The sequence below is a fragment of the Lepidochelys kempii genome, chromosome 10 (genome assembly GCF_965140265.1).
Source record: "Lepidochelys kempii isolate rLepKem1 chromosome 10, rLepKem1.hap2, whole genome shotgun sequence".
Lineage (NCBI taxonomy): Eukaryota > Metazoa > Chordata > Testudines > Cheloniidae > Lepidochelys > Lepidochelys kempii.
In genome coordinates this window covers 7538130-7552842 of record NC_133265.1, presented here as the reverse complement: position 1 = coordinate 7552842, position 14713 = coordinate 7538130, and the positions used below count along the sequence as shown (strand labels likewise).

Below are 14713 nucleotides of genomic sequence, written 5' to 3'. Positions count from 1 at the left end.
GCTCCTTACACAGCCCCCCGAGCTAGGGCTCTTCCTTCCCCCGGTGGAGGGCTGCAGCGCACGGGCAAGGGGCCTGGGGGCAGCTAAGGACAGGGTGAGGCTGCTGCCCCTTCCCCCCCCAGGAACCATGGTGCGGGAGGGGATTGCTGGGGCCAGCCAGGGCTGGGTGCTGCAGGAGCAGGGCCAGCCCCGGGGCTCCTCTGTAGGGAGAGGGAGCCAGGCCCATCAGGGGGACCCGGCGCTTTCCAGGGGCCACCGCCCACTGTGCGTGGGACGTTTGTGCTCCCGGAACGCTTGCAGCGGGGGCCGGCACGCTGCGTGTCCCGGCCGGACTGGAACGTGAGTGCACCGGCCGCCACACCGTCACGCCGAGGGGGTGATTAGTGCGACGGACGAGCCGGCGGCAGCTTCCGGGCGAGGAGCCGGGGTGGCTGGAGGGCGGCGCGTTAGGCCTCCGGCGCCCGCTTCGGAGCCCCTAGAGCCCGGCTGCGCCCCCGCCCCCGCCCGCCGGCGCCATGGGCATCCTGGAGAAGATCTCGGAGATCGAGAAGGAGATCGCGCGCACCCAGAAGAACAAAGGTCAGGGGCGGCCCGCCCTTCTGTCGGGGGGCGGCGGGGGGAGACAGGTGGGGGGCTGGCAGTGGAGGGCAGGGGGAGATAGGTGGGGTGCGGGGGGGCCGGAAGCAGGGAGAGGCAGGATGAGGCGGGGGGAGAGAGGTGGGGTGCTGGGGAGGCTGGCAGAGGGGAGGGGTGCGGGGGGAGAGAGGTGGGGTGCGGGGGAGGCCTGGAGGCGGGGGGAGAGAGGTGGGGGGCTGGGGAGGCTGGCAGCGGGGATGGGAGGGGTGCGGGGGGAGAGAGGTGGGGTGCGGGGGAGGCCTGGAGGCGGGGGGAGAGAGGTGGGGGGCTGGGGAGGCCTGGAGGCGGGGGGAGAGAGGTGGGGGGCTGGGGAGGCTGGCAGCGGGGATGGGAGGGGTGCGGGGGGAGAGAGGTGGGGTGCGGGGGAGGCCTGGAGGCGGGGGGAGAGAGGTGGGGGGCTGGGGAGGCTGGCAGCGGGGATGGGAGGGGTGCGGGGGGAGAGAGGTGGGGTGCGGGGGAGGCCTGGAGGCGGGGGGAGAGAGGTGAGGTGCGGGGGAGGCCTGGAGGCGGGGGGAGAGAGGTGGGGTGCGGGGGAGGCCTGGAGGCGGGGGGAGAGAGGTGGGGTGCGGGGGAGGCCTGGCAGCAGGGAGGGGTGGGATGTGGGGGGGGGCATTCTGTCAGCCTCTTCCCTTACACTGATTTTTTCATCCTTTTGTGGGGGCTCCATTTGCACCCCAGAGAATTGAGTGGGTCCCTGTTCTACACACCTACAGGATGCCGTGTTGGGGCACAGAAATACCACTTGCACCTCGTGCGTGGTGTGTACCTGTGTCTTGATATGCCGCTGGGAATAGATTAAATGTCAAGGCATAACTTACACTACAAGAAGTGAGTCTATAATAACGGAATTAAGGGGGGAGAAAATACAAAACCCTGTTGTTTTCTCTCCCTAGGAATCCACTCCCTTCTCTGTCAGAGTGGACACTCCTAAGGCGGGAGCTACCTTTATTCCCGTGTTTTGTGCCACATCAGGCATAAAGAGTAAATAGTTAAAAACACCAAACTTGATCTACAATGTTCATTTGTAGTAATGTCCTAATTGCTGCAATTCCCAAACTAGAAACAAGTCACTTGAACTAAGAGGGAAATAGGTGCCATGTTCCCATGCTGTTGCAGGCTATTTGGTTAATAACTGTTGTTGCTATTTTGTTTAAGCTACCGAGTACCATCTTGGCCTACTGAAGGCAAAGCTTGCCAAGTACAGAGCTCAGCTACTAGAACCCTCCAAATCTGCTGCTGCTAAAGGAGAAGGTTTTGATGTGATGAAATCTGGAGATGCCAGAGTGGCACTGATTGGCTTTCCCTCTGTGGGTAAGGTCAGTGACTATCAGAGCTGACTCTAGCACGTGCAGTTCCTAAGTTTGTTTTCGGTTTTTTGAAATATGCTTTTGTGATCTGACCGCTAATGTTTCTGACTTTTTCTGTATTTCCACAACTAAGTGTTTGTTTTCCAAAAGTGAAAGGAAAGAATGTTGCTCGCGCACCCAGACCTGAAGGCTAAAACTGGGGAAAGTCTGTCATCATCCCTGCATGCAAAGCACACTTGGTGCATACCAAAACCTTTCGTTTGTTCCCATCTGACAGCAACACCACTATGAAAGGTCTTTAAGAGCAGCCCAATAACTGACATTCAAGAGAACATGCCAAGTATTCCTCTTCACCTCTAAAACTGCCATGTCCGGCATAGCAAGAGCACATGGCTGTTAAAACTAGAGTAGTTTTCTCCCCATTCCAGTTCAGAAGTCGTCGATGTGCATTGTTTCCATGTATCTTTATATATTCAGTGGTGCTGTCATTTGTTTACATATTTCATGTTATGATATCTTGCTTTTCAGTCCACATTTCTGAGCTTAATGACCTCCACAGCCAGTGAAGCTGCCTCATATGAATTCACAACGCTGACGTGTATTCCAGGTGTCATAGAAGTAAGTGTGATTTGGCTGGATTCTACATCATAAGTAAGGCTGCGAGTTTGTCACAGAAGTCATAGACTTCTGTGACTTCTGCAGCAGCCAGTGTGCCTGGCCGGTTGCACCGGCTGCTGCAGGGGCAGTCTTGAGCCACTGCCTTTTCTCCCCCCCGCAGCAGCAGGAGTTTGGGTGTGGGAGGGGGCAGAGGGTTGGGGTACGGGACAGGGTGAGGGCTCTGGGCGGCACTTACCTTGGGGGGCTTCCCAGAAACAGTAACATCTCCCTCCCTCAGCTCCTAGGCAGAGGCGTGGCCAGGCAGCTCTGCACACGGCCTCCACCTGCAGGCACCACCCCCACAGCTCCCATTGGTTGCGATTCCAAGGTTTAGTCACAGGTATTTTTAGTAAAAGTCATGGACAGGTCACAGGAAGTAAACAAAAATTCATGGCCCGTGACCTGTCCATGACTTTTACTAAAAATACCTGTGACTAAAACATAACCTTAATCATAAGCTGTTAGCAACAAGACCCACAACTTAGTATGTAGGGATGTGCTGTTCCTGATGTGTGTGTTCTAATTATGTCTATGATAGGGCTCAGAAACCGGTAGGTCTATGGTAGGGCTCAGAAGCAGCTGTATCCAAAGGTCCCTGCTTCCCAGCTGATTTCTGTTTTGAACTCTTGGAAGGTCTCAAGCATTTGCAGTTAGGTCTGTGGAGCCTGGCACTTTTACAGGCAGCATTGCTCCTCTGAGACAGGCAGCATGCACTGGGAATCTGACTCTGCATTTTGAGTGGCCAGGCAACAAGATAATTCTCAATTGATTTTTTTTTTTTTTTTGGTATAACAGCTATTGACACCATTGACCAGATGGCTGGAAGCCTTGACAGATTTGTTGTTAATGAAGCTTTAAAATAGGCAATCTATGCAGTAATCAATTTGGACAGCAAATAGGACAACTCCTATCCTTGAGGAGTTTTTGCTATCTGTGCCCTGTACATCCATCTGTAAAGCAATTTTATAAAAGGCACCAAAGTGAAAAGCATCCTAGTATAATGTGAAATTTTGGGGTCAAAATTCAGGCTGAGTGAAAATAATTAAAACAAACACATTGATGTCAAAACAAGCATAAATATTGTCACATAATGAGGCCACCTGCAACTTCATTTACTGCACGATGTCGTCATTTTAAACTTCACTGCCGTTGCAGGAATGGAACTCTCATCTTCCTGCTCCATAAGCAAGTGACCCTCACCACTTGAGTTTCAAGGAGAATCTCTGTTAACAGGAGTAATATTATGCCTATGATACACACCTGAGTAATTCTGAATCCAGCCATGAGAGTGCTCTTATCATTAAAATATTTCACCTGTTGGACCAGATAAGAAACTTATTACTCGTGTGGACAAGTTTCTTTGGTGAACAGAGGACCAAAATTATATTACAGCCAAAGTGTGCTCTAGTCTTGTCATTTTGTAGTCAAACCAAGATGGTCTAGAATTTTTGTAGCTTTGGCCATTAACTGCTGCAGTAAAATGTATCTTGAGGTGGAAGGAGGAATTTTCAGAAGGTTAGCGAAAGAGCTTCATGGTAAAAACTCTGCAAATTGTTTCCAGCTCAGTGGGATGTTCAACTTACTGGTCCAGGTTTTGCCCTGCCCTATACCCTGTGCAGCCCCATTGATTTCAGAATTTGGCCCCCTGTGTACAATACATTGAGTGCTTAGCCTGTGTTAGGAAAGCAGTTTTAAAGGTTTTGTGGAGGTCCTCATAATCTTCCACCTTTCTGATTATCTTGCAGTATAAAGGAGCAAACATTCAGCTTTTGGATCTGCCTGGAATCATCGAAGGAGCTGCACAAGGTTGGTTAGCTCTTACATTAATTTAATACATGCCATTGCTCTCAGTACTGTGTGGAGTTTCTAAATGGTACCAACTTTGCCAGCCTAGTCATGTATTGTGTGAACACCTTAGACTTAAAACCTGAGGTCCTGAATGTGGGAGACAATTGTAAAAGAGTCCCTGAATTACAAAAAGGCATATTATGTTGTAGAAGATGCTTGTTCTGGAGGTGGGTAGCAGAAGTAAGCAAACCTCCCTATTCAGGGGGAATCATGGCCTTGCTCATTTGTTCTCCTGGTACAAGGGGAGGTCTTTGGTATTGGTCACTAGAGAAAGAAACTGGAGATGTGTGGGAGGAGGGTTAAGCAAGGCAAGAAATATTGTTCAGCTACGATCGCCTGGGTGTTTCTGAGAGTTCTGATGTGGCTCCTTGACTTGGGAGCCAGGAATTCATTCTACCTCTTTCCTCTCGCTTTGTCTGCCAGTCGCTCAGCTGTGGCAAGAGGAGTCTCGTGAGGTTCGTAGGAGTCTCCTGATGTTTCATTCTGAGCAGAGTGTAGTTTGGTTAATAAACGTCTCCTTTCACTTCTGATCAGAAAGTGTGTCTAGCTGATTTCGGGGTTTTCCTCTTCGCTATTCTGGGTATCCTCACTTCAGTGCAGAGGAGAGAGAGAATTGCACACACATTGCTTCTTGGAAAGAAGGCGGTCTGATGGGATTGCAATGCTTCTCCACTGTCTGCCTGCAGAGGAGTCCTTGCTCATCAAGAACTGCATGCCCTCACACTAGAGGCTGAGTGGGTCGCATCCCAGCCCCATGCAACTAGGGGAATGGATCCTGCGGTTGCTTAAAGCCAAGTCCTTGTGTGTTTGTGTAGTGCTTTCTATTGGACTGGCCTTCAAAATATGGTGTTTCTTTTGGGAACAAGCACATATTTCAGCCTGCAAGAGCTCTGAATGGGCCTTGACCGCATTAGCCTGGCCGCCTTCCCAACAGGTTAGTGCAGCCAAAGCAGGAATGAAATTCTTTCTTGCTTCGAAGAAGTCCCATGGGACGGTTCCTGGTTCGAGGGAGCTTTTAACTATTCTGCCTTCCCACGGATAACGCCATCTCCTTCCTTTGCAGGGAAAGGGAGAGGACGTCAGGTGATAGCTGTGGCTAGGACCGCTGATGTCGTTATCATGATGCTGGATGCCACTAAGGGCGAAGTACAGAGGTGAGCACAGGGAGCAGGTTAGTCAGTTCTGGACTGATAAGCCAATGAAGGAATCCCGATGGCTTGCTACTTCCCAGCTGTGGAGGCTAACTAGGCATAACCCGTATGCAGCACACTAGATATTTACTAATGTCCTAATATAATCTATAGTCGGCTAATAATTTTACTCTTTAATATTCCTGGGATCATCTTCTCACTTCAGTCCTGCTCTCCATGGACGTTCCAAAATGAACCGCCTTTGCTGATTTTTGCTAAATTGTTCTTCCACTCTAGCTGGCTCGTCTCAAAATCTGTGCATCATGAGGCCACTCTGTTAATGTGTTTCAGTTTAAATTTAAACTTCTACTGGGGCTTTTTGGCCATTGCTTTCGCTAGCAAGATAACTGTTACTGCAGATTATTGCCTGGGCTGGATGGCCTGTTGGTAGCTTCCAAGCAAGCAGCCCAGGCTTGGGCAATGGACTTAGTTGTGCTCAACAGAAATACCTACTGGCTAGGTAGGCGCAGCATTTACTAAGATTGCCAGGAATCTCAGTTCTGGCTTCTTGAGGGGAAGAACATCAACATATGGCCTCTCCAGGGAAGGATAATATATTACATGGTAGTGTCTTTGTTTGAGGCTTCCTCCTCCGATGGCCATGTTCTTAGGTCCCAACTAGAGGCCTTGCTGAATGGGAGGGCCCCAGTCAGTGGTATAGAGAAGATCCACAGGGTGGTGATTTGGAGCTGGGAAACGTCAAGGTGCCGGCCAAGCTTTTGACCATTTTTTCCTCTTATTGCACTAAGTCCAGTGTACCAACAACTAATTTGCAGTGTCTACGCAGGTCCCTCTTGGAAAAGGAATTGGAATCTGTAGGAATCCGGCTGAACAAATGCAAACCAAACATCTATTTCAAGGTGAGACTTACCAATGGCCCTGCACAGTCATGGGTTTGCGTGTGCTCATCCAATGGAAACACGAATTCCTCTATGCCTGTCCCTTTTGTTATGCCACAGATAACGTGGACTTTACATTTTACAGACTGTTTTAAGGTTCTTTGTTCTGTTCATCCAGCCAAAGAAGGGTGGGGGCATCTCCTTTAACTCGACTGTCACGCTGACCCAGTGCTCCGAGAAGCTGGTGCAGCTCATCCTCCATGAGTACAGTATCCTTTTTTGAAGGAGAGCCCAGAAAGGGGCAACGTCCAGAAACCGCTTCTCTTGACCCCCGTCCCACACCTCAGAGCCGCAGCAGCCCACTTGGCGAAGGTCCCATTCGAACTAGAATGGGATTGTATCTTCAATACTAATTCCAGAGCAAGGTGTTCATGCCAATAGGGTGACGGTGAAGTTAAAAGCAGGAGGAATTTTGGGGGGGGGTGTCATCTGAGCAGCCCCCATTATACAAGATTAAACAAATCCAGCCCATTGTGCCTGTCCGGTGTGTTTAGCCAAGAGAGGAAGTTTGGCCTTAATGATGCCACCTCAGAAATCTTCAATGCAGAGGTTCTGTTTAGAGAAGATTGTTCTCCTGATGAGTTTATCGATGTGATTGTCGGTAACAGAGTCTACATGCCCTGCCTTTATGTGAGTATCCCGGAAACAGCCTTATTTCTGTATAATGGGACAGCATAAGATTGGGGTCCTAAATACAGAATGATCTTGACCTCTTGCCTTGAGAGAATCACTCTGTATGTGAAAACCACCACTTGTCATCAAACATCTAGTTAACCTGTTGCACATGTACCTGTGTAGTATGCTCGTTTAGCACATGATTCCAGCGCCCTCTTGTGGCTGGCCCCGATGACTATAGCGGCAGGCTACCTAGAGCTGATCATTCCTCTTTTCTCTCAGCTGGGGTAGAGACTTGTGTTTTGGTGCTGAAAGTTCCATGGCTGATTTCCTCTAACAAGCATGGTGTCTGTATGTGCACAGCCTTGGTGCGCTATAGATGCACCTTTCGTTTCAGGGGCCCCTTTCTGATGATGTTTTGGATTTTTATAATGCGGTCCAAGAACAAAACACCAGAGGGTGACCCCCAAAGGAAAGAACGTTAAAATGGGAAAACTTGTCATTTATTTTGAGGCTTATGAACTTTAACAATTTACCAAAAATCTTTGATCAATATTGATAAGCGCCACATTTTTTAACAAGCCCCAGCATCTCATTATTGTGTGCCTACGAGGACTGGAAGCTGCAGAACCTCATAACTACTTGCATGTATCGAATTTGCTTGCAGTGTCACTTGAATTGACTTTGTAAAGGATATGTTCTTTTCCCTTTTGATTTTAGGTTTATAACAAGATTGACCAGATATCTATGGAGGAAGTAGATCGTCTGGCTAGGAGACCAAACAGTGTTGTGATCAGGTAAGAGCTTGCAAGCCTGTCAATCCACACCTTCTACAGGCTCTGCACTTGGTTTACATTTCATTAATACCCTCTTCCTTTGCTATCCCAAAGATGGGCACGCTCCTTGGCACACCACTTAGCTGCTCTGTGCTCTGGCTGAGAGTGAAACTCAACAAGTACCCTGTCATTTTTAACAAAATATTCAGTGGCCTCAATCCACAGAGAGAGGCAAATCTGCTATAAGTTGCCTCGCACCATCTCCAGGTTGAAATAAACCAGGTCTTCCCAGTAGTTCTATTATCTGTTCTGTTAAACTGATGGGCTCTGCCACTTTGAAGGTGGTGTACCTTTGGAAAGCATTGTCTGTTTCATCATACTGACCCATCAGAAAGCTTCACTTTGTCATCTAGCACTTAATAAGCTTCTCGATCACACTTCTTTGTGGACTCCAGGTAAGACGGAATTTGGGCTGCTCTTTGGGGAATAGAATTACACTAAGCCGAGATGTTCATGGTGTTTTGCAGCTGTGGAATGAAGCTGAACCTGGACTATTTACTGGAGAAGCTGTGGGAGTACCTGGCGCTTACCTGTATCTTCACTAAGAAGAGAGGACGTAAGCAAAACACTGACAGGCAAAAGAAGAGTCCAAGGGGGAGATTTTCAGAAATACAGCCAATGGGAGTTGGGCACTAGGTGCCCAACTCCCATTGGTGGTCAGTGAGCAGTTGGTGTGACAAGGTGCCACCTGATGTACTGAGATACCACTGAGCCCACCTGTTCCACCATCCTGAGCCCCCTTTAACCTGTCTTGCTGAGCAAGGCTCTTAAGCCTCCTCTAGCACACACACAGGCAGGGCCACACCCAGCTGCAGAAAGACACAGACACTGAGATCAGCTCTGGGAAAACTCCACTTAAGGGACTTTCCCCAACACTCAGGTGCCCACCCCCCATGGAGTGCAGACCCAAAGGTGTATTGTCTTGCGCTGGATAGAAAAATCTGCACAGCGCAAGCTCATAAAAATTCGCCCTCTCCCTCAATGTGGAGAGAGAGATGCACAGCTTCTCCCCCTCCGCCCCATATGACTTGCACAAACTGGGTTATGTTATAAACAAGAAATAAGTTTATTAACTACAAAAGACAGATTTAAGTGATTATAAGGGATAGCAAACAGAACAAAGCAGATTACTAAGCAAATAAAACAAAACACGCAAACTAAGCTTGATTCACTAAAGAAACAGGTTACAAAATGTAATTTCTCACCCTAAATGTTGAATTAGGCAGGATGCAGGGTTTCTGTAGCTCAGAGTTCCAGTTATTTCTTACAGACTGGACTACTGTCTGGACTCACCTCTGCCTTTCCCTTCAGGTTAGTTAATTTGTCCCTTTAGATTCTTTCAGCAGTCCCACTAGGAGCCCACAGGGGAGTTGGGAAGGATGGGCACTTAGCACCATCCCCTCCTGAGACAGAACTCCCAAGCAGCTGCTTACAGGTGTCACATAGGCTGAGGATGAGCAGGAGCAGCACTCCTCAGCTGGCTTTAACTCCCCAAACGCCTTACTGGGGGTCCTTATACAGCTGTCACTTTCCCTGTCACTTTGTAAAGGCCGTTGTTGCATTTGGCATTGGAGGGCTGCAAGCTTGAATTTTGGGTAAACGTCAGTGAGATTTTTGTGGTAGCTTATTAGATCCTAAAATGTTAGGATCTTCAAGGAAACTGCAGCAGTGATTCCCTTTTATTCAAACGTGTGTTTAGACTTTGGCTTTTACTGTTGCGATAAGTCCTGTCATGTGGATTGAATTAAGATTGGGCTTGGATGGGTTTGTGAATTCTAAGGAAATGGTTGACTTTGACTTTTAAATGTTAAGGGTGGTATAGAGAGAGAGAGTAAATCAAAAGTTGGAAGTACTGTCTTTGAAGATTATGAATTGATTCAATGTATTGTATTGATCTTTAAAAGTCCAGGGTAAGTAGCCAATTTGTACTTCCTGCCACTGGAGTGTGTATGGAGCTAAGTAGGCAATATAACTCAGGTGAATGGCTATTTGTATGCCAGCCTGCTGTCAGGTGTAACTGGCGTGGGGGACCGGGGGGGATTCAAGGAGTTGTACATAATCAAATGCATTGTCAGATTGTGTTAAAGGACAGCGATCGGGAAAGCGATGCTATCTTTTCCCTTCTTGTTTTTCTGTGCTCTCTCTAGAGAGACCGGACTTCACAGATGCCATTATTCTCCGGAAAGGGGCTTCTGTAGAGCATGTGGTAAGCAAATAACACAAAGAAAGATCTTTCTCTGGTGGTAGAACTGCACTCAGTCCAATGCAAACTTCCTACCCAAACTGTTGGTAGGATTTTGAATATTTCAGGTTGTCCTATGAAAAAACACATGTTGCTGTTTTGTTGCCCATTAGCATTCCTTAGCTTGGTCTAACTGAGGTATAGAAACAAATGTTTCTTTTCTGGTTATGTACTTTACTAGATAAAAGGTGATGAAGGTTGTGACGGGTTGGACCCCCACTTCTGGCATGCTACCTGATGTACTGGGGTTTCACTTAGCCCTTCCTCCTCCATCAGCCTGGATTCTCTCTCTCTGTTTTGCTGAATTAGGCTCTCCAGCCTCTAGCAGCATACACACACAGGTAGGGCCACACCCAGCTGCAGACATAGACTGAAGTCAGCTCTGTGTGAGAGGATTCACCCAGCATTCACGTGCACACCCCCTTTGGGGAATAAACCCAAAATAATACTGTCTTGCACTATATAGAAAGATCTGCACAGCGCAAGCTCATAAAAATTTGCCCTCTCCCTCAGTGTGAAGAGAGAGATGCACAAACTGGGTTTAATAATATACAAAACAAATGTATTAACTGTAAAAGGCAGATTTTAAGTGATTATAAGGGATAGCAAACAGAACAAAGCAGATTACTGAGCAAATAAAACAACACACATACTAAGATTAGGATCTTAAAGAGACTGGTTTCAAGAAAAAAGAAAAGGAGTACTTGTGGCCTCTTAGAGACTAACACATTTATTTGAGCATAAGCTTTCGTGAGCTATTTACCTAAGGCAGAAAACCTTTGTTTGATCCCCATCCCGCTGCAGAGGAAAAGTACCAGCAGTGTCCAAAGTGGTATTTAGTACCAGGTGACAGGACCACCTGACCTGGTTGTGTCACAGCTACGACCCAGGACACCTCTCAGGGAGGAGAGAGATTAGTATCTTCACAGTCTTATTGTTCCTTCCTAATGGCCCATCAAGGCTGCGATGGCCGGTTGTCTGGTGGGTGTCTCCCACACAGTTAGGAAAAAGAAAAGGAGTACTTGTGGCACCTTAGAGACTAACAAATTTATTTGAGCGTTTATTTGTTAGTCTCTAAGGTGCCACAAGTACTCCTTTTCTTTTTGTGAATACAGACTAACACGGCTGTTACTCTGAATCCCACACAGTTGTAATACACACACAGTTGTAATTGTTACATAGTCAATATTCCTAACTTTAGATACAGAAATGATACAGGCATACAAATTGGCTATTCACATTCAGTAAATCATAACCTTCCCAATGATACCTTACAAGACCCATCTTGCATAAAATATATCTTAGGCCATATTCATATCATAACCATATTTCTATAAAGAATGTGGCATGTAACATCACAAAGGTAACCTAATAGAGTTCAGCGAACAAGCAGATGGAAATGATGAGACTTTTGTGATGCTATTCCTGGGAACTTTGTATGGAGAAAGCATGATTCTGGTACATTTACTTTATGCTCTTTGTGCGTTTTTGAATGTGGCTCCGAAGTTGCCTTCGCAGTAAACAGCGTGGACCCAAGGTGTTCCTGTTTGTAGTGGCTAGATGTTAATTGAAGACAGCAGTGGGTACTGGAAGTCTGGGGAAAATCTCCACTTCTTGTCTTGGGAGACATGATTAGTTGGAGCTAATCATCAAAAACAGTGTTTTCATATCTAATTCTCAGGTGCTCAGACACCATGGTGAGGGGCACAGTATAAGAACCTGAATAGAATAGAGGCTGATATATAGTGAAGCATTATCATTTGACTGTCTCACACTCTGTCTTATTGCAGTGCCATCGAATTCACAGAACGTTAGCCAGCCAGTTCAAATATGCCTTGGTGTGGGTAAGTGACTAATACTCTCTGAATTTGATTTGCCTGTATTTGAAGTGTCCACTCCTAACACGTTTCAACTTGCTTTCTCCTGATTTAAAGGGAACCAGCACAAAATACAGTCCTCAAAGAGTAGGATTAACTCATTTGATGGAGCACGAAGATGTCATCCAGATTGTCAAGAAGTAACCCTCTTAGCCACTGCTCACTGGTGCCTGACCCTGCCCTAGGCTGTAGAATCAGAACTGACTTATTGTGACCATATAAAAGCCAAAAAAAGGAAGATGTGCTCCAAGCCACGTAGGCTTCCATGAAGCTTGTTCCATTGGAGACGAGAAGAGACTAAGGATACACTATAAACAGGTGGGGAGCAGGGAGACGAGGGGTTTCCCATCTTGTGACATTTCAGGCAAGGTAGCTTGTTTGCACAACATCTCTAAAAGTTGGATCATGGAACCCATTTGTTACGATGCGATGAGAATCCTCCATCCTCCTGTACGGCTGCAGATTTTCCATACATGTCTGTCTGTTATACCTGCCAGCAGCTTTCTCGGCCAATCGGAATCTGTGGATTTGTCCACGCAAATGTGACTCTTCTCTTGGTGCCATTGATACCAGCACTGAGAGAGGTTACCTGCCATTCGTTGCACATTCCTGTCATTTAATGTAAGAGTGTCATTAAAGCAAACCTTTCCCTCCCCCACTCGCCCAATACGAGGGCTGCTAGAATTCACAGCCTTTCTAGCTTCCGCGGGTTTCCCACATCCGAGACAGCCCTAGGCTGAGCTTTTGAACATCCCGCTCTATCAAATTTAAAACCAACATCCCATGCCTCTTAACCCTCTGACACAGCCTGTAGGGTGTCCTGATCCCATTAGTACTCTTGAGAGAGCTGGAAGGTGCAACCCTATTAACAAAGGGATTGATACGTGGCCAAGCCACAGGTGCCGTAGCTACATCCTAGAAGAGCTCCAAGACTTGGTGAGGATTCATTTCCGTCCATGTCACAGGTCTGAGAGGTGGCATTAGGAGTTTCCCAGGGGGAAGCCTCTGCTTTGCCGCCTTCTTCCACCTTTTCTGACACAGTACCTGAGGAATAGTTGTCAGGAAACCACTTGTCTCTAAATCATGCATCCATGGCTCCTAAACCCCAGAAATAGCTATTCAGGCTCAAATCCCATTCTAAGCTGTGGCCTTTTTTGGCTAAAATAAATGAACAATAATGCTTCTTAATGGAGATCTTCCATCAGAAAACTTGGATTTTCTAATTATGCTTTTTTAATGTTGTTGCTAATGGTTTATAGTGTCTGATAGTTACAGGCTCTTTCTTTCCATGAGCAAGAGCCTCCAATGCCGAATTCTGAACCATGAAGCCTGGTTGGATGGCTAGCTCCTCCGCCCCCAAGCTCTTCTTTCGTGCTCCTCCTGAACTGCAATGGCTGGGAGTGTTTTATTTAAGAAAATAAAAGTGGCTATTTCATGTGAATTATGCCCTTGCCTCTCGAAACAGACACGGGAACACTTGTTTTGTCATCCCTCTCCCTCCCTTTTGGCCAACTGAGTGGCAAGGAGCTGTGTGGTGGAGTGGATTTTGATGGTAATGTGTCATAGAATTTAAGGCCAGAAGGGACCCACTAGATATCTAGTCTGACCTGTATCTCTCAGGCTACCACCACCATCCAGCACCTACACGCTAACCCAAACCTGAAATGAGACTAAAGTGGCATTGTGAAGAGTGAACAAAGGGCGCGCTAAGGATGGAGAAGAGTTGGACGCATTAGGGCTTCCTCGGATGACATGAGCTGGATAAATTACACAAGAACCAAGCCAAAAAGGTGACACTGAGCTTTGTAGGTTACCTTTGGTGTTAATGATTTTGCTCGCAGCTGGAATGCAGAGGGAATCAGGGCTGAGGTAGAAGCTACTGGAGAATAATCTCCAAATTAGCTGCATTATGTCTGAGCTGGCTTTCTAATGCCTGCACTTCTCTCTGCTAATTGAGTGGGATGCTGTTCCAGCACATTGACTCGCCCTTTAAATTTCCCATGAAGGTTGCGCAGGCCAAGATGCCAGGACAAAGCTTTTTGTGTTTCATTTTTAACTGTTTCATTTTTAACTGCTGGCGTTTAACTACTAAACAAGGACAATGGAGGAAAGCCCGTGCATGACTTGATAGAATACTGAACTGTACATCCTCCTCAAACAGGAGAGGGAGGGGGAACAAAAATATTCAAAATAGCTTGTTAAAACTCATTGTAAATCTAAAAAAAATGCAAATTTGCCCTGGTTAACACAAGGCTGGTCATTACAGCTGTCTTAGATTAGCTGGTTGTCTCAAATTTAATAGTCTGGTGGATCAATATTGGAACCACTGTCAAATTAACTGAGCTGCTCTCCCTAGTAGTTTGGAAAGCCAACGATTTTTCCCCCCATCATAGTCCAAGTGTATAAAGCAGCTGAACTTTGATTAAACTTGGCAGGGAAGAAAATGGAAACAGATCGAGAGCAGCTCATTCTTCTGCATGCATGAGTAGCTTGGGTAAGCATGGGTAGCTGTAGCTACATCTGGAAATAGGTTTTTGTACATTTCCATCTTTTCAGATTAACTGCAGCACACGCTGCAAGCAGTACAGTTTAGTATCAGCGGTGAG

The 14713-nt window shown here is 47.1% G+C and overlaps 1 protein-coding gene across 2 annotated transcripts; it reads left to right on the top strand.

Moving 5' to 3' along the window:
* Positions 1-370: 370 nt before the first annotated feature.
* DRG2 (developmentally regulated GTP binding protein 2) lies at positions 371-13573 on the top strand. 2 transcript variants are annotated; one of them, XM_073361817.1, is made up of 13 exons: positions 371-579; positions 1792-1952; positions 2472-2561; positions 4346-4406; positions 5512-5602; positions 6426-6498; positions 6656-6746; positions 7070-7167; positions 7873-7949; positions 8456-8544; positions 10136-10194; positions 12021-12074; positions 12165-13573. In XM_073361817.1, exons 1-13 carry the CDS (start codon positions 516-518, stop codon positions 12249-12251), a joined length of 1095 nt encoding a protein of 364 aa, XP_073217918.1. In that variant the 5' UTR covers positions 371-515; the 3' UTR covers positions 12252-13573. The 2 variants fall into 2 exon arrangements, with proteins under 2 accessions (XP_073217918.1, XP_073217919.1); XM_073361818.1 differs by lacking the exon at positions 8456-8544.
* The last annotated feature ends 1140 nt before the right edge of the window (positions 13574-14713 follow it).